Source organism: Oncorhynchus keta, unplaced genomic scaffold, assembly GCF_023373465.1.
Source record: "Oncorhynchus keta strain PuntledgeMale-10-30-2019 unplaced genomic scaffold, Oket_V2 Un_contig_7562_pilon_pilon, whole genome shotgun sequence".
NCBI classification, from domain to species: Eukaryota; Metazoa; Chordata; class Actinopteri; order Salmoniformes; family Salmonidae; genus Oncorhynchus; species Oncorhynchus keta.
The window spans coordinates 66,366-93,198 of NW_026289535.1; the positions used below are offsets into that span (position 1 = coordinate 66,366).

Consider the following 26,833-nt stretch of genomic DNA (forward strand, 5'->3'; position numbering starts at 1 on the left):
GGTTTCGCGACAGACACGTGTTAGTGTGTCGATAGGCTGCAGTGCGATGCGATGCCTTTTAGATTCAGTTTACCAGATTGTATGAGATCGGAGAAAATGCGCAGTTGCTGTTAATTTCTTTTTAAATCGATTTTTTTTTTATACACATATACCTTGACTGGTCCTTCTTACTTTCCGTAGTGAGGGAATCCATGAACGCTCCGGTAAAACCAAACACGGTTTCAGTCCCGCGAGATACTTTTCAGGCGGTTGCTATCGATCAAGCTCCGTCAATTTGTCCCTAACTTGCTTCTCAGATATCTTCAACATATACCTAGGTACTGTAGTTATCATGCATTTGTCATTCAACTCAGTTGTTTTGTGTAGCTGACTTGGTTAACTTGATTACGAACGTGTTGCCAATACAGTTCCTTACTTTACTAGCTCTGGTCCAGGGCGGCAGTGTGCTTTACTATTAGACTCGATGAACGCTTTACTAAACGCCCTGGACCAGAGCTAGTAAACTACAATCTGTCTAAACTAAAGTCATATTCCCCCTCTTGGCTTTTCCCCATAGACATCTCTAAGCAGCATGGACAGCGAGTGCCTGGTGTTGTTGCCTCGGGTGTGCGCTGTACTAGCGGACCCCAGACAGTCCCTACCAGATGACACCAGCCTCGAGAAACTGCTGGACTGGTTCACTGGTCTCACCAAGGAGGGTGAGGAGACACACACACACACACAGAGAAAGGTCTCACAAGCAAGAATAAGGAGGAGAGACTTCCTATATAATCTCACACACACAGCGAGGGTGAGAGTCTTCCTATATAATCTCTCACACACAGCGAGGGTGAGAGACTTCCTATATAATCTCTCACACACAGCGAGGGTGAGAGTCTTCCTATATAATCTCTCACACACAGCGAGGGTGAGAGACTTCCTATATAATCTCTCACACACAGCGAGGGTGAGAGTCTTCCTATATAATCTCTCACACACAGCGAGGGTGAGAGACTTCCTATATAATCTCTCACACACACAGTGAGGATGAGAGACTACTAATTTACTGAATACTGGCCTTGTGGTTATAAGGTTATATTATTTATAGGTTTATACACTTGGTTTATTTGACGATGTGTTACAGTACTGTTGGGCAGGAAAACAAGTTTGCGCCACACCAGCTCTAAGCGATCATGACCTACACAAATGACCATCCTGCTATTCCCTACTGGGTACTGTTGACCAGGCATTAAGGCACTGCAGTGCACTGTGGGAATAGGTTGCCATTTGGGACACAAACAATAATACCCAATAACACCTGTGGTGATGTTTTCCAGACCATGGCCTGGCCCTGTTGGAGTCCTGCCCCTGTCTGGTGGACTACATATCCACCGCGTGTCTGGACAAAACTACAGATCCCAGCATGCTTTCCTTCAGCCTCAAGCTTTCCGGCCTGCTGGCGGCCAGCCAACACGGCTTCAACCTGCTGCAGGTGAACTGACTGACTGACTGATAGATATATTCAATCCATCCAGGTAGTATTGCAGGGGTAGAAGGAAACGCACACAAATCAGATGTTAATGGTCACCTACACATGGTTAGCAGATGTTATTGGTCACATGGTTAGCAGATGGTATTGGTCACATACACATGGTTAGTAGATGTTAATGGTCACATACACATGGTTAGCAGATGTTATTGGTCACACACACATGGTTAGCAGATGTTATTGGTCACATACACATGGTTAGTAGATGGTATTGGTCACATACACATGGTTAGCAGATGTTATTGGTCACATACACATGGTTATCAGATGTTATTGGTCACATACACATGGTTAGCAGATGTTATTGGTCACATACACATGGTTATCAGATGTTATTGGTCACATACACATGGTTAGCAGATGGTATTGGTCACATACACATGGTTAGCAGATGTTATTGGTCACATACACATGGTTAGCAGATGTTATTGGTCACATGGTTCAGATGTTATGGTCACATACACATGGTTAGCAGATGATATTGGTCACATACACATGGTTAGCAGATGGTATTGGTCACATACACATGGTTAGCATTAGCAATGTGATTGTAGCGAAATGCTTGTGCTTCTAGTTCTGACCGTGCAGTAATATCTAACAAATGCACAACAACAACCAAATACACACAAATCTAAAGGGATGGAATAAGAATATGTATATATATATGGATGATAAAGAAGACAGAAACACATTAATCTCATATTCAGGCCCAATAGGTGTAGTCAATATGGTAATAGGGTAGTCAATATGGTAATAGGATAGTCATTATGGTAATAGGATAGTCAATATGGTAATAGGATAGTCAATATGGTAATAGGATAGTCAATATGGTAATAGGATAGTCAATATGGTAATAGGATAGTCAATATGGTAATAGGATAGTCAATATGGTAATAGGATAGTCAATATGGTAATAGGATAGTCAATATGGTAATAGGATAGTCAATATGGTAATAGGATAGTCATTATGGTAATAGGATAGTCAATATGGTAATAGGATAGTCAATATGGTAATAGGATAGTCAATATGGTAATAGGATAGTCAATATGGTAATAGGATAGTCAATATGGTAATAGGATAGTCAATATGGTAATAGGATAGTCACTGTGGTAATAGGGTAGTCAATATGGTAATAGGATAGTCACTGTGGTAATAGGGTAGTCAATATGGTAATAGGATAGTCACTGTGGTAATAGGGTAGTCAATATGCTAATAGGATAGTCAATATGGTAATAGGGTAGTCACTGTGGTAATAGGGTAGTCAATATGGTAATAGGATAGTCACTGTGGTAATAGGGTAGTCAATATGGTAATAGGATAGTCACTGTGGTAATAGGGTAGTCAATATGGTAATAGGATAGTCACTGTGGTAATAGGGTAGTCAATATGGTAATAGGATAGTCACTGTGGTAATAGGGTAGTCAATATGCTAATAGGATAGTCAATATGGTAATAGGGTAGTCAATATGGTAATAGGATAGTCAATATGGTAATATGATAGTCAATGGGTGTAGTCATTATGGTAATAGGATAGAGTCAGGTGTAGTCAATATGGTAATAGGATAGAGTCAGGTGTAGTCAATATGGTAATAGGATAGAGTCAGGTGTAGTCATTATGGTAATAGGATAGAGTCAGGTGTAGTCATTATGGTAATAGGATAGTCTCAGGTGTAGTCAATATGGTAATAGGATAGAGTCAGGTGTAGTCAATATGGTAATAGGATAGAGTCAGGTGTAGTCATATGGTAATAGGATAGAGTCAGGTGTAGTCAATATGGTAATAGGATAGTCTCAGGTGTAGTCATTATGGTAATAGGATAGTCTCAGGTGTAGTCAATATGGTAATAGGATAGAGTCAGGTGTAGTCATTATGGTAATAGGATAGAGTCAGGTGTAGTCATTATGGTAATAGGATAGTCTCAGGTGTAGTCAATATGGTAATAGGATAGAGTCAGGTGTAGTCATTATGGTAATAGGATAGAGTCAGGTGTAGTCATTATGGTAATAGGATAGTCAATATGGTAATAGGATAAGAGTCAGGTGTAGTCAATATGGTAATAGGATAGTCAATGTGGTAATAGGATAGAGTCAGGTGTAGTCAATATGGTAATAGGATAGTCAATATGGTAATAGGATAAGAGTCAGGTGTAGTCAATGTGGTAATAGGATAGTCAATATGGTAATAGGGTAGTCAATGTGGTAATAGGGTAGTCAATATGGTAATAGGATAGTCAATATGGTAATAGGATAAGAGTCAGGTGTAGTCAATGTGGTAATAGGATAGAGTCAGGTGTAGTCAATGTGGTAATAGGATAGTCAATATGGTAATAGGATAGTCAATATGGTAATAGGGTAGTCAATGTGGTAATAGGGTAGTCAATGTGGTTATAGGATAGTCAATATGGTAATAGGATAGTCAATATGGTAATAGGGTAGTCAATATGCTAATAGGATAGTCAATATGGTAATAGGATAGAGTCAGGTGTAGTCATTATGGTAATAGGATAGTCTCAGGTGTAGTCATTATGGTAATAGGATAAGAGTCAGGTGTAGTCATTATGGTAATAGGATAGAGTCAGGTGTAGTCATTATGGTAATAGGATAGTCTCAGGTGTAGTCATTATGGTAATAGGATAAGAGTCAGGTGTAGTCATTATGGTAATAGGATAGAGTCAGGTGTAGTCATGATGGTAATAGGATAGTCTCAGGTGTAGTCATTATGGTAATAGGATAAGAGTCAGGTGTAGTCATTATGGTAATAGGATAGAGTCAGGTGTAGTCATTATGGTAATAGGTAGTCAATATGGTAATAGGGTAGTCAATATGGTAATAGGGTAGTCAATGTGGTAATAGGGTAGAGCCAGGTGTAGTCAATATGGTAATAGGGTAGTCAATATGGTAATAGGGTAGTCAATATGGTAATAGGATAGTCAATATGGTAATAGGATAGTCAATGTGGTAATATGGTAGAGCCAGGTGTAGTCAATATGGTAATAGGATAGTCATTATGGTAATAGGATAGTCAATATGGTAATAGGGTAGTCAATATGGTAATGGTAATATAGGGTAGTCAATGTGGTTATAGGGTAGGCAATATGGTAATAGGATAGTCATTATGGTAATAGGATAGTCAATATGGTAATAGGGTAGTCAATATGGTAATATGATAGTCAATATGGTAATAGGATAGTCAATGTGGTAATAGGGTAGTCAATGTGGTAATAGGATAGGCAATATGGTAATAGGATAGTCAATATGGTAATAGGATAGTCAATATGGTAATAGGGTAGTCAATATGGTAATAGGGTAGTCAATATGGTAATAGGATAGTCAATATGGTAATAGGATAAGAGTCAGGTGTAGTCAATGTGGTAATAGGATAGTCAATGTGGTAATAGGATAGTCAATATGGTAATAGGATAGTCAATATGGTAATAGGGTAGTCAATGTGGTAATAGGATAGAGTCAGGTGTAGTCAATATGGTAATAGGATAGTCAATATGGTAATAGGATAGTCAATATGGTAATAGGATAGTCAATATGGTAATAGGATAGTCAATATGGTAATAGGATAGTCAATATGGTAATAGGATAGTCATTATGGTAATAGGATAGTCAATATGGTAATAGGATAGTCATTATGGTAATAGGATAGTCATTATGGTAATAGGATAGTCTCAGGTGTAGTCAATATGGTAATAGGATAGAGTCAGGTGTAGTCAATATGGTAATAGGATAGTCAGTCAGGTGTAGGATATGGTAATAGGATAGAGTCAGGTGTAGTCAATATGGTAATAGGATAGTCTCAGGTGTAGTCATTATGGTAATAGGATAGTCTCAGGTGTAGTCAATATGGTAATAGGATAGAGTCAGGTGTAGTCATTATGGTAATAGGATAAGTCAGGTGTAGTCATTATGGTAATAGGATAGTCTCAGGTGTAGTCAATATGGTAATAGGATAGAGTCAGGTGTAGTCATTATGGTAATAGGATAGAGTCAGGTGTAGTCATTATGGTAATAGGATAGTCAATATGGTAATAGGGTAGTCAATATGGTAAGCGGGTAGTCAATATGGTAATAGGATAGAGTCAGGTGTAGTCAATATGGTAATAGGATAGAGTCAGGTGTAGTCATTATGGTAATAGGATAGAGTCAGGTGTAGTCATTATGGTAATAGGATAGTCAATATGGTAATAGGGTAGTCAATATGGTAATAGGGTAGTCAATATGGTAATAGGATAGAGTCAGGTGTAGTCAATATGGTAATAGGATAGAGTCAGGTGTAGTCATTATGGTAATAGGGTCTCAGGTAGTCATTATGGTAATAGGATAGTCAATATGGTAATAGGGTGGTCAATATGGTAATAGGGTAGTCAATATGGTAATAGGGTAGTCAATATGGTTATAGGATAGTCAATATGGTAATAGGAGTCAATATGGTAATAGGACTAGTCAATATGCTAATAGGATAGTCAATTATGGTAATAGGATAGAGTCAGGTGTAGTCATTATGGTAATAGGATAGTCTCAGGTGTAGTCATTATGGTAATAGGATAAGAGTCAGGTGTAGTCATTATGGTAATAGGATAGAGTCAGGTGTAGTCATTATGGTAATAGGATAGTCTCAGGTGTAGTCATTATGGTAATAGGATAAGAGTCAGGTGTAGTCATTATGGTAATAGGATAGAGTCAGGTGTAGTCATGATGGTAATAGGATAGTCTCAGGTGTAGTCATTATGGTAATAGGATAAGAGTCAGGTGTAGTCATTATGGTAATAGGATAGAGTCAGGTGTAGTCATTATGGTAATAGGGTAGTCAATATGGTAATAGGGTAGTCAATATGGTAATAGGGTAGTCAATGTGGTAATAGGGTAGAGCCAGGTGTAGTCAATATGGTAATAGGGTAGTCAATATGGTAATAGGTAGTCAATATGGTAATAGGATAGTCAATGTGGTTATAGGGTTTCAATATGGTAATAGGATAGTCATTATGGTAATAGGATAGTCAATATGGTAATAGGGTAGTCAATATGGTTGGTAGTCAATATGGTAATAGGACTAGTCAATGTGGTTATAGGGTAGGCAATATGGTAATAGGATAGTCATTATGGTAATAGGATAGTCAATATGGTAATAGGGTAGTCAATATGGTAATATGATAGTCACTATGGTAATAGGATAGTCAATGTGGTTATAGGGTAGTCAATGTGGTAATAGGATAGAGCAATATGGTAGGTAGTCATTATGGTAATAGGATAGTCAATATGGTAATAGGGTAGTCAATATGGTAATAGGGTAGTCAATGTGGTTATAGGGTAGTCAATGTGGTAATAGGGTAGAGCCAGGTGTAGTCAATATGGTAATAGGATAGTCAATATGGTAATAGGATAGTCAATATGGTAATATGATAGTCAATGTGGTAATAGGGTAGTCAATGTGGTAATAGGGGAGCCAGTAAATATGGTAATAGGATAGTCAATATGGTAATAGGGTAGTCAATATGGGTGATAGTCAATATGGTAATAGGATAGTCAATATGGTAATAGGGTAGTCAATAGGTAATAGGATATATGGTAATAGGATAGTCAATATGGTAATAGGATAGTCAATATGGTAATAGGATAGTCATTATGGTAATAGGATAGTCTCAGGTGGAAGTTTCACTGATTGCTTACACCAATCAAATCCTCTCCGCAAGTGCTTAGGGTTTAGGGGTCCGTTTGTGATTGGGCGTCGGACTGTCTTCACCTCCTAGACATTAGTTATCTCTTCATCCCATCTCAGGATCGATCCATCCTGGGCGTGGCCTACGACAGCGAGCGATGGCAGGTGGCTGGCCAATGGGAGGATCCGAGCGTGCGGATTGGCTGGATCCATGGCCTGAGTAACATGATGCGCCACACACAGGCCTTCCACTTCCTGGATCAGGCTGGTAGGTATGCCCCAGTTGGCAACTCAGAAACCTCAGACTTCCGACTTCAAGTCGGTTACAGAGAACTGGGAACTGGTCATCCCACTCCAAATCCAAAGTCGGTAACTCGGGGCATCTTTCTAGAGCTTCGACTTTCCAACCTGAAGATCACCGACATCGTGATTTGAATGCATTTTGTTCCCGAGTTCCCGGCTGTCATGAAAGCAACAGTAGTAGTATAGTAGTATACTATCTAGGGAAGACTTTCTATGGGTTTCATTCAACAGTAGTACTATAGTAGTATACTATCTAGAGAAGCCTTTCTATGGTTTTCTATCAACAGTAGTACTATAGTAGTATACTATCTAGAGAAGCCTTTCTATGGTTTTCTATCAACAGTAGTACTATAGTAGTATACTATCTAGAGCAGCCTTTCTATGGGTTTCTATCTACAGGTTACTACAGTAGTATACTATCTAGAGCAGCCTTTCTATGGGTTTCTATCAACAGTAGTACTATAGTAGTATACTATCTAGAGCAGCCTTTCTATGGGTTTCTATCAACAGTAGTACTATAGTAGTATACTATCTAGGGCAGCCTTTCTATGGGTTTCTATCTACAGTAGTACTATAGTAGTATACTATCTAGGGCAGCCTTTCTATGGGTTTCTATCAACAGTAGTACTATAGTAGTATACTATCTAGGGCAGCCTTTCTATGGGTTTCTATCTACAGTAGTACTATAGTAGTATACTATCTAGGGCAGCCTTTATGGGTTTCTATCAACAGTAGTACTATAGTAGTATACTATCTAGAACAGCCTTTCTATGAGTTTCTATCTACAGGTTACTACAGTAGTATACTATCTAGAGCAGCCTTTCTATGGGTTTCTATCAACAGTAGTACTATAGTAGTATACTATCTAGAGAAGCCTTTCTATGGGTTTCTATCAACACGGTAGTATACTGGTAGTAGGATGTTACCATATTGACTACCCTATTACCATAATGACTACACCTGACTCTGGTCCTTCTGTAGCTCAGTTGGTAGAGCATGGCGCTTGTAACGCCAGGGTAGTGGGTTCGATCCCGGGACCACCCATACGTAGAATGTATGCAACATGACTGTAAGTCGCTTTGGATAAAAGCGTCTGCTAAATGGCATATATTATTATTATTATATACGGTAGCAGTCTTTCTTAAAGTATAGTTTTCTATCCACCGGTTTAGCTGACAACGTCTCGACAAACGAAGCGCTCTTCAAAGGGTCAGAATGCCGTGTGTTGTTCTGGTTGGTCGAATAGCACTGATGACGAGGAACTGTCATGTGGGGAATCTGACGAGGAACTGTCATGTGGGGAATCTGACGAGGAACTGTCATGTGGGGGATCTGACGAGGAACTGTCATGTGGGGAATCTGACGAGGAACTGTCACGTGGGGAATCTGACGAGGAACTGTCACGTGGGGAATCTGACGAGGAACTGTCACGTGGGGAATCTGACGAGGAACTGTCACGTGGGGAATCTGACGAGGAATTGTCACGTGGGGAATCTGACGAGGAACTGTCACGTGGGGAATCTGACGAGGAACTGTCACGTGGGGAATCTGACGAGGAACTGTCACGTGGGGAATCTGACGAGGAACTGTCACGTGGGGAATCTGACGAGGAACTGTCACGTGGGGAATCTGACGAGGAACTGTCACGTGGGGAATCTGACGTTTCAGTTCGTTTGAACTGTTGGGAATTTGCTACGATGGAACTGTCACGTGGGGAATCTGTAACAATGCACAGACAACTGTCATGTGGGAATCTGAGAGTAAACTCGTTTACATGTTCAATTTGATCTTGTTCTCAGGTGTGGGCATCCGTCGGTTCCGTTGTTTTTGTTTTTTGTGTTTTGCTAATATGGCAAAGCAATATACTGTTGCTAGGTAGCTAACCAACAATTGTAAGAATGCATTTGAGAGACAAGTTCTCATTGTGCAACTTTACTGTTTTTCAATTAACATTGAGATTAAATATAGAATTTACATGTTATTTAGAATAGTAGAATACATACTGTTGAGAAAGCCAGACCATACTGTCTGAATTAGAATCACATACTGTTAGATTTAGAATAGTAGAATACACATACTGTTGAGAATTAGAATAATAGAATACACATACTGTTGAGAATTAGAATAGTAGAATACACATACTGTTAATTAGAATAGTGTTGAGAATTAGAATAGTAGAATACACATACTGTTGAGAATTAGAATAGTAGAATACACATACTGTTGATATTTAGAATAGTAGAATACACATACTGTTGAGATTTAGAATAGTAGAATACACATACTGTTGAGATTTAGAATAGTAGAATACACATACTGTTGAGAATTAGAATAGTAGACTACACATACTGTTGGGAATTAGAATAGTAGACTACACATACTGTTGGGAATTAGAATAGTAGAATACACATACTGTTGAGAATTAGAATAATAGAATACACATACTGTTGAGAATTAGAATAGTAGAATACACATACTGTTGAGAATTAGAATAGTAGAATACACATACTGTTGACAATTAGAATAGTAGAATAAACATACTGTTGACAATTAGAATAGTAGAATACACATACTGTTGACAATTAGAATAGTAGAATACACATACTGTTGACAATTAGAATAATAGAATAATACACATACTGTTGACAATTAGAATAGTAGAATAAACATACTGTTGAGAATTAGAATAGTAGAATAAACATACTGTTGACAATTAGAATAGTAGAATACACATACTGTTGACAATTAGAATAGTAGAATACACATACTGTTGACAATTAGAATAGTAGAATAAACACGGTAGACTCTGCGTCAGCAGTTGTTATTCGCTTGTTGTGTCAGCCACTCAATTAGACATGTCAGCCAACACTATTTAGATTGGTGAGTTAGTCTAGTCAGCTATCTAAACTAGTCAGGTAGTCTAGCCAGCTATCTAAACTAGTCAGGTAGTCTAGCCAGCTATCTAAACTAGTCAGGTAGTCTAGTCAGCTATCTAAACTAGTCAGGTAGTCTAGCCAGCTATCTAAACTAGTCAGTTAGCTATCTAAACTGGTCAGGTAGTCTAGACAGCTATCTAAACTAGTCAGGTAGTCTAGTCAGCTATCTAAACTAGTCAGGTAGTCTAGCCAGCTATCTAAACTAGTCAGTTAGCTATCTAAACTGGTCAGGTAGTCTAGACAGCTATCTAAACTGGTCAGTTAGCTATCTAAACTAGTCAGGTAGTCTAGCCAGCTATCTAAACTGGTCAGTTAGCTATCTAAACCGGTCAGGTAGTCTAGACAGCTATCTAAACTGGTCAGTTAGCTATCTAAACTGGTCAGGTAGTCTAGACAGCTATCTAAACTGGTCAGTTAGCTATCTAAACTGGTCAGGTAGTCTAGACAGCTATCTAAACTAGTCAGGTAGTCTAGCCAGCTATCTAAACTGGTCAGGTAGTCTAGCCAGCTATCTAAACTGGTCAGGTAGTCTAGCCAGCTATCTAAACTGGTCAGGTAGTCTAGCTAGCTATCTAAACTGGTCAGGTAGTCTAGTCAGCTATCTAAACTGGTCAGGTAGTCTAGTCCGCTATCTAAACTAGTCAGGTAGTCTAGTCAGCTATCTAAACTAGTCAGTTAGTCTAGCCAACTATCTAATCTAGTCAGTTAGTCTAGTCAGCTATCTAAACTGGTCAGGTAGTCTAGCCAGCTATCTAAACTGGTCAGGTAGTCTAGTCAGCTATCTAAACTAGTCAGGTAGTCTAGTCAGCTATCTAAACTGGTCAGTTAGTCTAGCCAGCTATCTAAACTGGTCAGGTAGTCTAGCCAGCTATCTAAACTGGTCAGGTAGTCTAGCCAGCTATCTAAACTGGTCAGGTAGTCTAGCCAGCTATCTAAACTGGTCAGGTAGTCTAGCCAGCTATCTAAACTGGTCAGGTAGTCAGTTATCTATCTAAACTGGCCAGGTAGTCTAACCCTAACCCTAACCCTAGTACCCCTACACATCAACTCAGTACTGGTACTCTGTGTATACAGTCATGTTATTACCTAGTACCCCTACACATCAACTCAGTACTGGTACTCTGTGTATACAGCCATGTTATTACTTAGTACCCCTACACATCAACTCTGTACTGGTACTCTGTGTATACAGCCATGTTATTACCTCGTACCCCAACACATCAACTCAGTACTGGTACTCTGTGTATCCTTGTAAACAGCCATGTTATTACCTAGTACCCCTACACATCAACTCAGTACTGGTACTCTGTGTATACAGCCATGTTATTACTTAGTACCCCTACACATCAACTCTGTACTGGTACTCTGTGTATACAGCCATGTTATTACCTCGTACCCCAACACATCAACTCAGTACTGGTACTCTGTGTATCCTTGTAAACAGCCATGTTATTACCTAGTACCCCTACACATCAACTCAGTACTGGTACTCTGTGTAAACATCCATGTTATTACCTATTACCCCTACACATCAACTCAGTACTCGTACTCTGTGTATACAGCCATGTTATTACCTAGTACCCCTACACATCAACTCAGTACTGGTACTCTGTGTAAACAGCCATGTTATTACCTAGTACCCCTACACATCAACTCAGTACTGGTACTCTGTGTATACAGCCATGTTATTACCTAGTACCCCTACACATCAACTCAGTACTGGTACTCTGTGTATACAGCCATGTTATTACCTAGTACCCCTACACATCAACTCAGTACTGGTACTCTGTGTAAACAGCCATGTTATTACCTATTACCCCTACACATCAACTCAGTACTGGTACTCTGTGTAAACAGCCATGTTATTACCTAGTACCCCTACACATCAACTCAGTACTGGTACTCTGTGTAAACAGCCATGTTATTACCTAGTACCCCTACACATCAACTCAGTACTGGTACTCTGTGTATACAGCCATGTTATTACCTAGTACCCCTACACATCAACTCAGTACTGGTACTCTGTGTAAACAGCCATGTTATTACCTAGTACCCCTACACATCAACTCAGTACTGGTACTCTGTGTATACAGTCATGTTATTACCTAGTACCCCGACACATCAACTCAGTACTGGTACTCTGTGTATACAGCCATGTTATTACCTAGTACCCCTACACATCAACTCAGTACTGGTACTCTGTGTAAACAGCCATGTTATTACCTAGTACCCCTACACATCAACTCAGTACTGGTACTCTGTGTATACAGCCATGTTATTACCTAGTACCCCTACACATCAACTCAGTACTGGTACTCTGTATACAGCCATGTTATTACCTAGTACCCCTACACATCAACTCAGTACTGGTACTCTGTGTATACAGCCATGTTATTACCTAGTACCCCTACACATCAACTCAGTACTGGTACTCTGTGTATACAGCCATGTTATTACCTAGTACCCCTACACATCAACTCAGTACTGGTACTCTGTGTATACAGCCATGTTATTACCTAGTACCCCTACACATCAACTCAGTACTGGTACTCTGTGTAAACAGCCATGTTATTACCTAGTACCCCTACACATCAACTCAGTACTGGTACTCTGTGTATACAGCCATGTTATTACCTAGTACCCCTACACATCAACTCAGTACTGGTACTCTGTGTATACAGCCATGTTATTACCTAGTACCCCTACACATCAACTCAGTACTGGTACTCTGTGTATACAGCCATGTTATTACCTAGTACCCCTACACATCAACTCAGTACTGGTACTCTGTGTAAACAGCCATGTTATTACCTAGTACCCCTACACATCAACTCAGTACTGGTACTCTGTGTATACAGCCATGTTATTACCTAGTACCCCTACACATCAACTCAGTACTGGTACTCTGTGTATACAGCCATGTTATTACCTAGTACCCCTACACATCAACTCAGTACTGGTACTCTGTGTATACAGCCATGTTATTACCTAGTACCCCTACACATCAACTCAGTACTGGTACTCTGTGTATACAGCCATGTTATTACCTATTACCACTACACATCAACTCAGTACTGGTACTCTGTGTATACAGCCATGTTATTACCTAGTACCCCTACACATCAACTCAGTACTGGTACTCTGTGTATACAGCCATGTTATTACCTATTACCCCTACACATCAACTCAGTACTGGTACTCTGTGTATACAGCCATGTTATTACCTAGTACCCCTACACATCAACTCAGTACTGGTACTCTGTGTATACAGCCATGTTATTACCTAGTACCCCTACACATCAACTCAGTACTGGTACTCTGTGTATACAGCCATGTTATTACCTAGTACCCCTACACATCAACTCAGTACTGGTACTCTGTGTATACAGCCATGTTATTACCTAGTACCCCTACACATCAACTCAGTACTGGTACTCTGTGTATACAGCCATGTTATTACCTAGTACCCCTACACATCAACTCAGTACTGGTACTCTGTGTAAACAGCCATGTTATTACCTAGTACCCCTACACATCAACTCAGTACTGGTACTCTGTGTATACAGCCATGTTATTACCTAGTACCCCTACACATCAACTCAGTACTGGTACTCTGTGTATACAGCCATGTTATTACCTAGTACCCCTACACATCAACTCAGTACTGGTACTCTGTGTATACAGCCATGTTATTACCTTGTACCCCTACACATCAACTCAGTACTGGTACTCTGTGTAAACAGCCATGTTATTACCTAGTACCCCTACACATCAACTCAGTACTGGTACTCTGTGTAAACAGCCATGTTATTACCTAGTACCCCTACACATCAACTCAGTACTGGTACTCTCAGCCATGTTATTACCTAGTACCCCTATACATCAACTCAGTACTGGTACTCTGTGTATACAGCCATGTTATTACCTTGTACCCCTACACATCAACTCAGTACTGGTACTCTCAGCCATGTTGTTGTTGTGTATTTATTATTACATGTTGTGTTTATCTATTATTTCTCTATTGTCTTTCTCTCCTCATTGTTGGGAAGGGCCCGTATAAGAAAGCATTTCACTGTTAGTCTACACCTGTTGTTTTACGAAGCAAATGTATTTGATTGTATCTCCTCAGGCCTGACCAAACCCCTCCTCCAGCTACAGACTGACCCCAGCCTATTCGTCGCCTCGGCCGCAAATCACCTCCTGGCCCGCCTCCTAACCTTCCACCAGCCGGCTACAACCTCACACACAACCCAGGGGAATGGCCTCACTGTTCCACCCAATAAGGAAGAGGTAGAATTGGACGTAACCATGGAGACAAGTCCAGGAAGCGGGTGTTCCATCACCATGGAGATCTTGAAGCACCTGGAGAGCTCTCTGGAGTCAGACAGCCACACCCAGGTACGATTGGTTGATTGAGAATATATTATATATATATATATAATTTTTTTCTTTTTACAGCGGTGCCCCTAGAGGAGATGGGAGGGAAAGGAAAGGAGGGGAGGGGAGGAGAAGAAGTGGTTGAAGACAGATAATTATAGCTGCAAGCAGCAATGAACGGGGTTCACAGGATGACAGAAAGGACATCTCTTCAGTGGGTCATATGATTGAGTGTAGTCTGGCCCAGGAGTGGGAAGGTGAACGGAAAGGCTCTGGAGCAACGAACCGCCCTTGCTGTCTCTGCCTGGCCGGTTCCCCTCTTTCCACTGGGATTCTCTGCCTCTAACCCTGTTACGGGGCTGAGTCACTGGCTTGCTGGGGCTCTCTCGTGCCGTCCCTGGGGGGTGCGTCACCTGGGTGGGTTGATTCACTGTTGTGGTCGGCCTGTCTGGGTTGCCCCCCCCTTGGGTTGTACCGTGGCGGAGATCTTTGTGGGCTATACTCGGCCTTGTCTCAGGATGGTAAGTTGGTGGTTGAAGATATCCCTCTAGTGGTGTGGGGGATGTGCTTTGGCAAAGTGGGTGGGGTTATATCCTTCCTGTTTGGCCCTGTCCGGGGTGTCCTCGGATGGGGCCACAGTGTCTCCTGACCCCTCCTGTCTCAGCCTCCAGTATTTATGCTGCAGTAGTTTATGTGTCGGGGGCTAGGGTCAGTTTGTTATATCTGGAGTACTTCTCCTGTCCTATTCGGTGTCCTGTGTGAATCTAAGTGTGCGTTCTCTAATTCTCTCCTTCTCTCTTTCTTTCTCTCTCTCGGAGGACCTGAGCCCTAGGACCATGTCCCAGGACTACCTGACATGAGGACTCCTTGCTGTCCCCAGTCCACCTGGCCATGCTCCTGCTCCAGTTTCAACTGACCTGAGCCCTAGGACCGTGCCCCAGGACTACCTGACATGAAGGCTCCTTGCTGTCCCCAGTCCACCTGACTGTGCTGCTGCTCCAGTTTCAACTGTTCTGCCTTATTATTATTCGACCATGCTGGTCATTTATGAACATTTGAACATCTTGGTCATGTTCTGTTATAATCTCTACCGGCACAGCCAGAAGAGGACTGGCCACCCCACATAGCCCGGTTCCTCTCTAGGTTTCTTCCTAGGTTTTGGCCTTTCTAGGGAGTTTTTCCTAGCCACCGTGCTTTTACACCTGCATTGTTTGCTGTTTGGGGTTTTAGGCTGGGTTTCTGTACAGCACTTTGAGATATCAGCTGATGTACGAAGGGCTATATAAATAAATTTGATTTGATTTGATTTGACACAAGATCAGTTGGATAACAAAGGAAGTATCATGTAGGAACTACCTTCCTTTATGTGCAATCAGTGAAGGCAATACCATGTTCATCCACGTTTATCCGCGTTTCTCTGTTTAGTGAGTCCTCCAGATCAGAGGCAGTAGGGACGACCAGGGATGTTCTCTGTTTAGTGAGTCCTCCAGATCAGAGGCAGTAGGGATGACCAGGGATGTTCTCTGTTTAGTGAGTCCTCCAGATCAGAGGCAGTAGGGACGACCAGGGATGTTCTCTGTTTAGTGAGTCCTCCAGATCAGAGGCAGTAGGGACGACCAGGGATGTTCTCTGTTTAGTGTTTAGTGAGTCCTCCAGATCAGAGGCAGTAGGGATGACCAGGGATGTTCTCTGTTTAGTGTTTAGTGAGTCCTCCAGATCAGAGGCAGTAGATGACCAGGGATGTTCTCTGTTTAGTGTTTAGTGAGTCCTCCAGATCAGAGGCAGTAGATGACCAGGGATGTTCTCTGTTTAGTGTTTAGTGAGTCCTCCAGATCAGACGCAGTAGATGACCAGGGATGTTCTCTATTTAGTGTTTAGTGAGTCCTCCAGATCAGAGGCAGTAGATGATCAGGGATGTTCTCTGTTTAGTGAGTCCTCCAGATCAGAGGCAGTAGATGACATGGGATGTTCTCTGTTTAGTGTTTAGTGAGTCCTCCAATATACGAGGCAATTTAGCAATTATTATTTGTTATCTAATAGTTATGATAAATTAGGTGTTGTTGCTCACTGTTGGCGTATAGATAAATGTGGACATGTTGTTATATACAGTTGGCTCCCGGCCGGCCAAGTCCTCCCCTAACCTGGACGACGCTGGGCCGATTGTGCGCTGCCTCGTGAGACTCCCTGTCGCGGCCGGCTGCGACACAGCCCGGGATCGAACCCGGATCTGTAGTGATGCATCTGCGGATGCATTGCCTTAGACCGCTACGCCGCTCGCGAGGACCTAAGGCCTCTAGCACTGCGGGATCATTGCCTTAGACCGCTGCCCCGCTCGCGAGGACCTAAGGCCTCTAGCACTGCGGGATCATTGCCTTAGACCGCTGCCCCGCTCGCGAGGACCTAAGGCCTCTAGCACTGCGGGATCATTGCCTTAGACCGCTGCCCCGCTCGCGAGGACCTAAGGCCTCTAGCACTGCGGGATCTCATATATATATATATATATAGAGTTATGAGAATAACAACAGGTTTTCACGCTGCGAACCTTTTAACAATGATGTGTTTCTGAAGGTGTTTTTATAATGGTCTTCTCTTGTTATGACGTGTGACCAGGTGCTCCAGGGGCTGAGGCTGCTGGCCCTGACTCTCCCCGAGCTGGAGGCTCCTCTGCGGGGCTCGGTGATCAGGCGAGTCCTGAGGTCTCTGGAGGGGTTGGTCCGAGAAGGAGCAGTGGCTCAGCCTCTAATGGACGTCCTGCTGGCTACATACAGGTGTGTTTGGTGATCGCACCGCATTATGGTGCTGGGTTGATTCTGAACATCGCTTGTGTTTCCAAGGTAACCAGGTTGCTACGACAACGTGCTGTTTATTTAGTTTTAAAAAATCACTGAAACGGGGGAGGGACTACATGGACTTGTCCAGTAAGATTAGTCTCCTTCTCTCTGTCCTCACTCAGTCCTACACACACACACACACTGACTACACACACACACACACTGACTACACACACACACACACACACTGACTACACACACACACACACACACACACACACACACACACACACACACACACACTGACTACACACACACACACACACACACACACACTGACTACAGACACACACACACACACACACACACACACACACACACACACACACACACACACACACTGACTACAGACACACACACACACACACACACACACACACACACACACACACACACACACACACACACTGACTACACACACTGACTACACACACTGACTACACACACACTGACTACACACACCTTGTAATATGAACATGTAACGTCAGATTGTTCAATAAGATGGTCAAGTTTTGATTTTGCAGGTCCGGTCCGTGTGACTCCAGACTCGTCTCTCTGATGGCGTCCATGTTGAACTCCCAGAATCCCTCTGACGCTGCTCTGTGTGCCGCCGCCACCCTCCATCCGGAGACCTGGTAACAGACACACGACCACAGACACGACCACAGACACACAGACACGACCACAGCTACGACCACAGACACACAGCTACGACCACAGACACACAGCTACGACCACAGACACACAGCTACGACCACAGACACACAGCTACGACCACAGACACACAGCTACGACCACAGACACACAGCTACGACCACAGCCACAGAGACACGACCACAGCCACAGAGACACGACCACTGACACACAGACACGACCACAGCTACGACCACAGACACACAGCTACGACCACAGACACACAGCTACGACCACAGACACGCAGCTACGACCACAGACACACAGCTACGACCACAGCCACAGAGACACGACCACAGCCACAGAGACACGACCACTGACACACAGACACGACCACAGCTACGACCACAGACACACAGCTACGACCACAGACACACAGCTACGACCACAGACACACAGCTACGACCACAGACACACAGCTACGACCACAGACACACAGCTACGACCACAGCCACAGAGACACGACCACAGCCACAGAGACACGACCACTGACACACAGACACGACCACAGCTACGACCACAGACACACAGACACGACCACAGCCACAGAGACACGACCACAGACACACAGACACGACCACTGACATGACCACAGACACACAGCTACGACCACAGACACACAGCTACGACCACAGACACACAGCTACGACCACAGACACACAGACACGACCACAGACACACTGACACGACCACTGACACGACCACAGACACACAGACACGACCACAGACACAGCGTGGTCGTAGCTGACTGACTAACTGGGTATTGTTTCAGTCCTCCAGGCCTCAGATAGAAGGTCGTAGCTGATTGACTAACTGGGTATTGTTTCAGTCCTCAGATAGAAGGTCGTAGCTGACTGACTAACTGGGTATTGTTTCAGTCCTCAGATAGAAGGTCGTAGCTGATTGACTAACTGGGTATTGTTTCAGTCCTCAGATAGAAGGTCGTAGCTGACTGACTAACTGGGTATTGTTTCAGTCCTCAGATAGAAGGTCGTAGCTGATTGACTAACTGGGTATTGTTTCAGTCCTCAGATAGAAGGTCGTAGCTGATTGACTAACTGGGTATTGTTTCAGTCCTCAGATAGAAGGTCGTAGCTGATTGACTAACTGGGTATTGTTTCAGTCCTCAGATAGAAGGTCGTAGCTGACTGACTAACTGGGTATTGTTTCAGTCCTCCAGGCCTCAGACAGAAGATCGTAGCTGTTCTGCTGGGACCTCTACAGATGGTTACTGGAGTAACTCTGCTGGACTGGCCCAATGACAGACACACTGATGAACAGACTGACCACAGACACACCGATCAACAGACAGACCACAGACACACTGATGAAGACCACAGACAGACTGATGAAGACCACAGACACACTGATCAACAGACTGACCACAGACACACTGGTCAACAGACCGATAACAGACAGACTGATCAACAGACCGATAACAGACAGACTGACCAGGACAGACAGACGGAGGGTCGTAGCTCTCTCTCTCTCCTGCTGCATCATCTCAACCACAAACCCTCCTGTGTCTCTCTGCTCTGCGTCTCCGTGTCCAGCGCTCCCTACATAACAGACATGGTAAGAGTCTATCATAACAGACATGGTAAGAGTCTATCGTAACAGACATGGTAAGAGTCTATCGTAACAGACATGGTAAGAGTCTATCATAACAGACATGGTAAGAGTCTATCATAACAGACATGGTAAGAGTCTATCATAACAGACATGGTAAGAGTATCGTAACAGACATGGTAAGAGTATCGTAACAGACATGGTAAGAGTCTATCATAACAGACATGGTAAGAGTCTATCATAACAGACATGGTAAGAGTATCGTAACAGACATGGTAAGAGTCTATCATAACAGACATGGTAAGAGTATCGTAACGGACATGGTAAGAGTCTATCATAACAGACATGGTAAGAGTCTATCATAACAGACATGGTAAGAGTCTATCATAACAGACATGGTAAGAGTCTATCATAACAGACATGGTAAGAGTCTATCGTAACAGACATGGTAAGAGTCTATCGTAACAGACATGGTAAGAGTCTATCGTAACAGACATGGTAAGAGTCTATCGTAACAGACATGGTAAGAGTCTATCGTAACAGACATGGTAAGAGTCTATCGTAACAGACATGGTAAGAGTCTATCGTAACAGACATGGTAAGAGTCTATCATAACAGACATGGTAAGAGTCTACCATAACAGACATGGTAAGAGTCTACCATAACAGACATGGTAAGAGTCTATCATAACAGACATGGTAAGAGTCTATCGTAACAGACATGGTAAGAGTCTATCATAACAGACATGGTAAGAGTCTATCATAACAGACATGGTAAGAGTCTATCATAACAGATGGTAAGAGTCTATCGTAACAGACATGGTAAGAGTCTATCATAACAGACATGGTAAGAGTCTATCGTAACAGACATGGTAAGAGTCTATCGTAACAGACATGGTAAGAGACTGTCCTTCTCCACTACTCTTGTGTGTTTGTCATGGCCCTTAGAGACGGATAGCATATCCCATAGCAGTAGAGGGATTTACTATTGTCACTACCTGAATTTGGGGGCGGCTGGACAAATCCCCCTCTTTTTCATATGGTCCTTCAATCTCTGTCAATTCAATTCAATTCAAGGGCTTTATTGGCATGGGAAACATGTGTTAACATTGCCAAAGCAAGTGAGGTAGATAATATATAAAGTGAATATATAAAGTGAAATAAACAATAAATATTAACAGTAAACATTACACATACAGAAGTTTCAAAACAATAAAGACATTACAAATGTCATATTATATATATATACAGTGTTTTAACAATGTACAAATAGTAGAGGACACAAGATGATAAAATAAATAAGCATAAATATGGGTTGTATTTACAATGGTCTTTGTTCTTCACTGGTTGCCCTTTTCTCGTGGCAACAGGTCACAAATCTTGCTGCTGTGATGCACACTGTGGAATTTCACCCAGTAGATATGGGAGTTTTTAAAAATGGGATTTGTTTTTGAATTCTTTGTGGATCTGTGTAATCCGAGGGAAATATGTCTCTCTAATATGGTAATACATTGGGCAGGAGGTTAGGAAGTGCAGCTCAGTTTCCACCTCATTTTGTGAGCAGTGAGCACATAGCCTGTCTTCTCTTGAGAGCCATGTCTGCCTACGGCGGCCTTTCTCAATAGCAAGGCTATGCTCACTGAGTCTGAACATAGTCAAAGCTTTCCTTAATTTTGGGTCAGTCACAGTGGTCAGGTATTCTGCCGCTGTGTACTCTCTGTGTAGGGCCAAATAGCATTCTAGTTGGCTCTGTTTTTTTGTTAATTCTTTCAATCTTTCTCTATTTCTCTCTCTATTTCTCTCTCTCTCTCTCTCTCTCTCTCTCTCTCTCTCTCTCTCTCTCTCTCTCTCTCTCTCTCTCTCTCTCTCTCTCTCTCTCTCTCTCTCTCTCTCTTCTCTCTCTCTCTTCTCTCTCTCCTCTCTCTCTCTCTCTCTCTTCTCTGTCTCTCTCTCTCTCTCTCTCTCTCTCTCTCTCTCTCTCTCTCTCTCTCTCTCTCTCTCTCTCTCTCTCTCTCTCTCTCTCTCTCTCTCTCTCTCTCTCTCTCTCTCTCTCTCTCTCTCTCTCTCTCTCTCTCTCTCTCTCTCTCTCTCTCTCTCTCTCTCTCTCTCTCTCTCTCTCTCTCTCTCTCTCTCTCTCTCTCTCTCAGGATTCATCTGCCTCCGTCATCCTTGCTGTGGTGTCACTCCTGAGGATCTGTAACGGCCACTCCCCCTCACCCGAGAGCAAGGCTGCTATTGGCTGTAGCAAAGCATCCACCAACCTGATTGGCTGCAGCAAGGTCCAGAGGTGTTGCCTAGACTCCCTGGCTAGCCTTAGCACCTGCCCTGGTGAGAATCTAGACTCTGGGAGCGTGTTCAGGAATACAATCATGTTTAAGCGAACCAAATGAATTTTTAAAAAGCGTTGTTATTTTAGGAGCTGTGGAACGGGTGGCGGAAGTGTTCCATGTTCTAGTGCAGAACCTACAGAACCCTGACTCAGACCCCACCGTGAGACACACCTTACAAACACCCAACACACAACATCTAACTCAGTTTGGTTTCTCTCCTGTCTCCTAGTTTCCTAGTGGATTAATGACCACTGTGTGTGTGTGTATGTGTATGTGTATGTGTGTGTGGGTGTGTGTGTGTTCCTTCTGTCTCCTGTGTTCAGGTGCTCCAGAAGAACTACCAGGCCATGTTGAGGTGGCTTCGTGTGTCTGCAGAGCCTCACTCACTGGCTGATCTGGTCACTGAAGGTACAGAGAGCCAATCAAACATCAATATATCTGGTCACTGAAGGTACAGAGAACCAATCAAACATCAATATATCTGGTCACTGAAGGTTCAGGGAGTCAACATCAATATATCTGGTCACTGAAGGTACAGGGAGTCAACATCAATATATCTGGTCACTGAAGGTTCAGGGAGTCAACATCAATATATCTGGTCACTGAAGGTTCAGGGAGTCAACATCAATATATCTGGTCACTGGAGGTACAGGGAGTCAATATATCTGGTCACTGAAGGTTCAGGGAGTCAATATATCTGGTCACTGAAGGTTCAGGGAGTCAATATATCTGGTCACTGAAGGTTCAGGAGTCAATATATCTGGTCACTGAAGGTACAGGGAGTCAATATATCTGGTCACTGAAGGTTCAGGGAGTCAATATATCTGGTCACTGAAGGTACAGGAGTCAATATATCTGGTCACTGAAGGTTCAGGGAGTCAATATATCTGGTCACTGAAGGTTCAGGGAGTCAATATATCTGGTCACTGAAGGTTCAGGGAGTCAATATATCTGGTCACTGAAGGTTCAGGAGTCAATATATCTGGTCACTGAAGGTTCAGGAGTCAATATATCTGGTCACTGAAGGTTCAGGGAGTCAATATATCTGGTCACTGAATATCTGGTCACTGAAGGTACAGGGAGTCAATATATCTGGTCACTGAAGGTTCAGGGAGTCAATATATCTGGTCACTGAAGGTTCAGGGAGTCAATATATCTGGTCACTGAAGGTACAGGGAGTCAATATATCTGGTCACTGAAGGTTCAGGAGTCAATATATCTGGTCACTGAAGGTACAGGAGTCAATATATCTGGTCACTGAAGGTTCAGGGAGTCAATATATCTGGTCACTGAAGGTTCAGGAGTCAATATATCTGGTCACTGAAGGTTCAGGGAGTCAACATCAATATATCTGGTTACTGAAGGTACAGGGAGTCAATATATCTGGTCACTGAAGGTTCAGGAGTCAATATATCTGGTCACTGAAGGTTCAGGGAGTCAATATATCTGGTCACTGAAGGTACAGGGAGTCAATATATCTGGTCACTGAAGGTTCAGGAGTCAATATATCTGGTCACTGAAGGTTCAGGGAGTCAATATATCTGGTCACTGAAGGTTCAGGGAGTCAATATATCTGGTCACTGAAGGTACAGGGAGTCAATATATCTGGTCACTGAAGGTACCGGAGTCAATATATCTGGTCACTGAAGGTACAGGGAGTCAATATATCTGGTCACTGAAGGTTCAGGAGTCAACATCAATATATCTGTGTGTGTGTGTGTGTGTGTGTGTGTGTGTGTGTGTGTGTGTGTGTGTGTGTGTGTGTGTGTGTGTGTGTGTGTGTGTGTGTGTGTGTGTGTGTGTGTGTGTGTGTGTCGTAACAGACCTCCTGCCCGTGCTAAAGAAGCGTGTGTGTGACGTGCGTTGGGAGGTTCGAGACTCCACTCTGGAGTTCCTCGGCCAGCTGTGTGAGGCGTTAAGCTGCACCGTCACTCCTATCCTGCTGGAGGCGCTGTGTGATCAGGAGAGCTATGTGAGGGCTAGTGCCATCTCTGCCCTGGCCAGGACACTACCACTCAGTGACCAGCAGGGGGAGCCAGGGAACCAGACACAGGTGAGACTCTGACCTACACATTTCATTTACTGTATAACACATGCCCCGCCTCACATTTATATATATATATATATATATATTGTTTTAAAATATTATATACACATGTTTTTTTTATGAATATTTGTATATATATATCTTTTTTGTTTTGTTTAAAAAAAAATGTTTTATGAAGATTTGTTTAATTCATAAAACTCTAATATTTTAAAACAATACATTTTGACGAATCAAATGATTCGATTCGCCATTTTAGTAGTTGGAATCCGGTTCAATCGCGGTGAATCGAATCAAAAAGAATCATTAGTGAATCGCAAACAGTAAAAGGAAATGAATAGCAGCTGTAGTCTTTGTGTTACTTATTTTCCACCACAATTTGCAAATAAATTCATTAAAAATCCTACTATGTGATTTTCTGGAATTTTTTCTCATTTTATCTGTCATAGTTGAAGTGTACCTATGATGAAAATTACAGGCCTCTCATCTTTTTAAGTGGGAGAACTTGCACAATTGGTGGCTGACTAAATACTTTTTTGCCCCACTGTATACTGTGTACTGAGCCTTCAGTACACAGTTATACAGTTAACTGGTGTTACTCTGTGTGTGTTCTCTCTAGGAGCAGATCCTGGGTCAGTTAACTGGTGTTACTCTGTGTGTGTGTTCTCTCTAGGAGCAGACCCTGGGTCAGTTAACTGGTGTTACTCTGTGTGTGTTCTCTCTAGGAGCAGACCCTGGGTCAGTTAACTGGTGTTACTCTGTGTGTGTTCTCTCTAGGAGCAGACCCTGGGTCAGTTAACTGGTGTTACTGTGTGTGTTCTCTCTAGGAGCAGATCCTGGGTCAGTTAACTGGTGTTACTGTGTGTGTTCTCTCTAGGAGCAGACCCTGGGTCAGTTAACTGGTGTTACTGTTATACAGTTAACTGGTGTTACTGTGTGTGTTCTCTCTAGGAGCAGATCCTGGGTCAGTTAACTGGTGTTACTGTGTGTTCTCTCTAGGAGCAGACCCCCTGGTTACTGTTATCAGTTAACTGGTGTTACTGTGTGTGTTCTCTCTAGGAGCAGATCCTCAGTTAACTGGTGTTACTCTGTGTGTTCTCTCTAGGAGCAGATCCTGGGTCAGTTAACTGGTGTTACTGTGTGTGTTCTCTCTAGGAGCAGACCCTGGGTCAGTTAACTGGTGTTACTGTGTGTGTTCTCTCTAGGAGCAGATCCTGGGTCAGTTAACTGGTGTTACTGTGTGTGTTCTCAGTTCTAGGAGCAGACCCTGGGTCAGTTAACTGGTGTTACTGTGTGTGTTCTCTCTAGGAGCAGATCCTGGGTCAGTTAACTGGTGTTACTGTGTGTGTTCTCTCTAGGAGCAGATCCTGGGTCAGTTAACTGGTGTTACTGTGTGTGTTCTCTCTAGGAGCAGACCCTGGGTCAGTTAACTGTGTTCTCTCTAGGAGCAGTGTTCTCTCTAGGAGCAGATCCTGGGTCAGTTAACTGGTGTTACTGTGTGTGTTCTCTCCAGGAGCAGACCCTGGGTCAGTTAACTGTTGTTACTCTGTGTGTGTTCTCTTCAGGAACAGATCCTGGGTCAGTTAACTGGTGTTACTGTTATACAGTTAACTGGTGTTACTGTTATACAGTTAACTGGTGTTACTGTTATACAGTTAACTGGTGTTACTGTGTGTGTTCTCTCTAGGAGCAGACCCTGGGTCAGTTAACTGGTGTTACTGTGTGTGTTCTCTCTAGGAGCAGACCCTGGGTCAGTTAACTGGTGTTACTGTGTGTGTTCTCTCTAGGAGCAGACCCTGGGTCAGTTAACTGTTGTTACTGTTATACAGTTAACTGTTGTTACTCTGTGTGTTCTCTTCAGGAACAGATCCTGGGTCAGTTACTAGACATCCTGTCTCAGGATTCAGAGGGCTTCCCCAGACGTGCTGTGGTCCAGTTCTTCATCAGCTGGCTAAAGACACACCCATCATCTTCCTCCTCCTCGCTGTGTTCTGTCCTATCGCTGGGCAGCACTGATCTGGACTGGGAGGTCAAAGTTCACACCCTGGAGCTGGTTGAGCTCCTGATGGAGGAAACACTACCAGGTCACCAGGAGTCAGAGCTGGGGTCAACTCCTCCCCCTTACGGTGGCTCTGGAGGGACAAACCTACTAACACACACTGACCTCACACATCCCTACGCTGTGACGCCAAGCCAGCCCTCACCCCTTCTAACACACACCCCAACTGACACACACACCCCCCTCACACACACACACCCAACTACATCTGTAGTGTGTGGTCTGTCTCGGTTGGTGGAGCTCGGTGTTATAACAGCGTTATTCAATGGCCTGTTTGATTGCGACAGACCTGTAGCTTTAAAAGCCTGTAGTCTGTTGCTACGACTACGAGACGCGGTGTGTCCGTCCCGGTCGCTAGGGAAAGGTGCCATGACAACTGACGACACAACAGTTGCCAAGGTGACTTTTGATCTGAGGGTCAGGTTTGGGAGCGGGAGGTCACGAGGAAGTTACAGGAGAAGAGAGGATCTGATTGGGTTAAAGAGTCCAGGGAAGTAG

The 26,833-nt window shown here is 43.0% G+C and overlaps 1 protein-coding gene and 1 long non-coding RNA gene across 2 annotated transcripts; both read left to right on the forward strand.

Annotated features, from left to right (window-relative positions):
• The first annotated feature begins 41 nt into the window (after positions 1-41).
• On the forward strand, positions 42-26,833 carry LOC127926428 (BRCA1-associated ATM activator 1-like). Its single transcript, XM_052511844.1, has 13 exons — positions 42-317; positions 557-698; positions 1,317-1,471; positions 7,315-7,462; positions 14,563-14,831; positions 17,421-17,578; positions 18,166-18,276; positions 19,507-19,909; positions 22,050-22,230; positions 22,319-22,392; positions 22,556-22,640; positions 24,056-24,285; positions 26,138-26,833. The coding sequence occupies exons 2-13, from the start codon at positions 572-574 to the stop codon at positions 26,831-26,833; spliced, it is 2,637 nt and encodes an 878-aa protein (XP_052367804.1). The 5' UTR covers positions 42-317; positions 557-571.
• Positions 23,313-23,846, forward strand: LOC127926435 (uncharacterized). Its single transcript, XR_008124158.1, has 3 exons — positions 23,313-23,401; positions 23,559-23,628; positions 23,755-23,846. It is a non-coding gene; the product is annotated as an uncharacterized LOC127926435 (long non-coding RNA).

Excerpts from the sequence above, each read along its gene's own strand:
- LOC127926428 (XM_052511844.1), top strand. The coding sequence starts at position 572 with ATGGACAGCGAGTGCCTGGTGTTGTTGCCTCGGGTGTGCGCTGTACTA. Across the intron at positions 7,463-14,562 it reads CCACTTCCTGGATCAGGCTG|GCCTGACCAAACCCCTCCTC; the intron begins GTAGGTATGCCC and ends GTATCTCCTCAG. Across the intron at positions 22,393-22,555 it reads ACCCTGACTCAGACCCCACC|GTGCTCCAGAAGAACTACCA; the intron begins GTGAGACACACC and ends TCCTGTGTTCAG.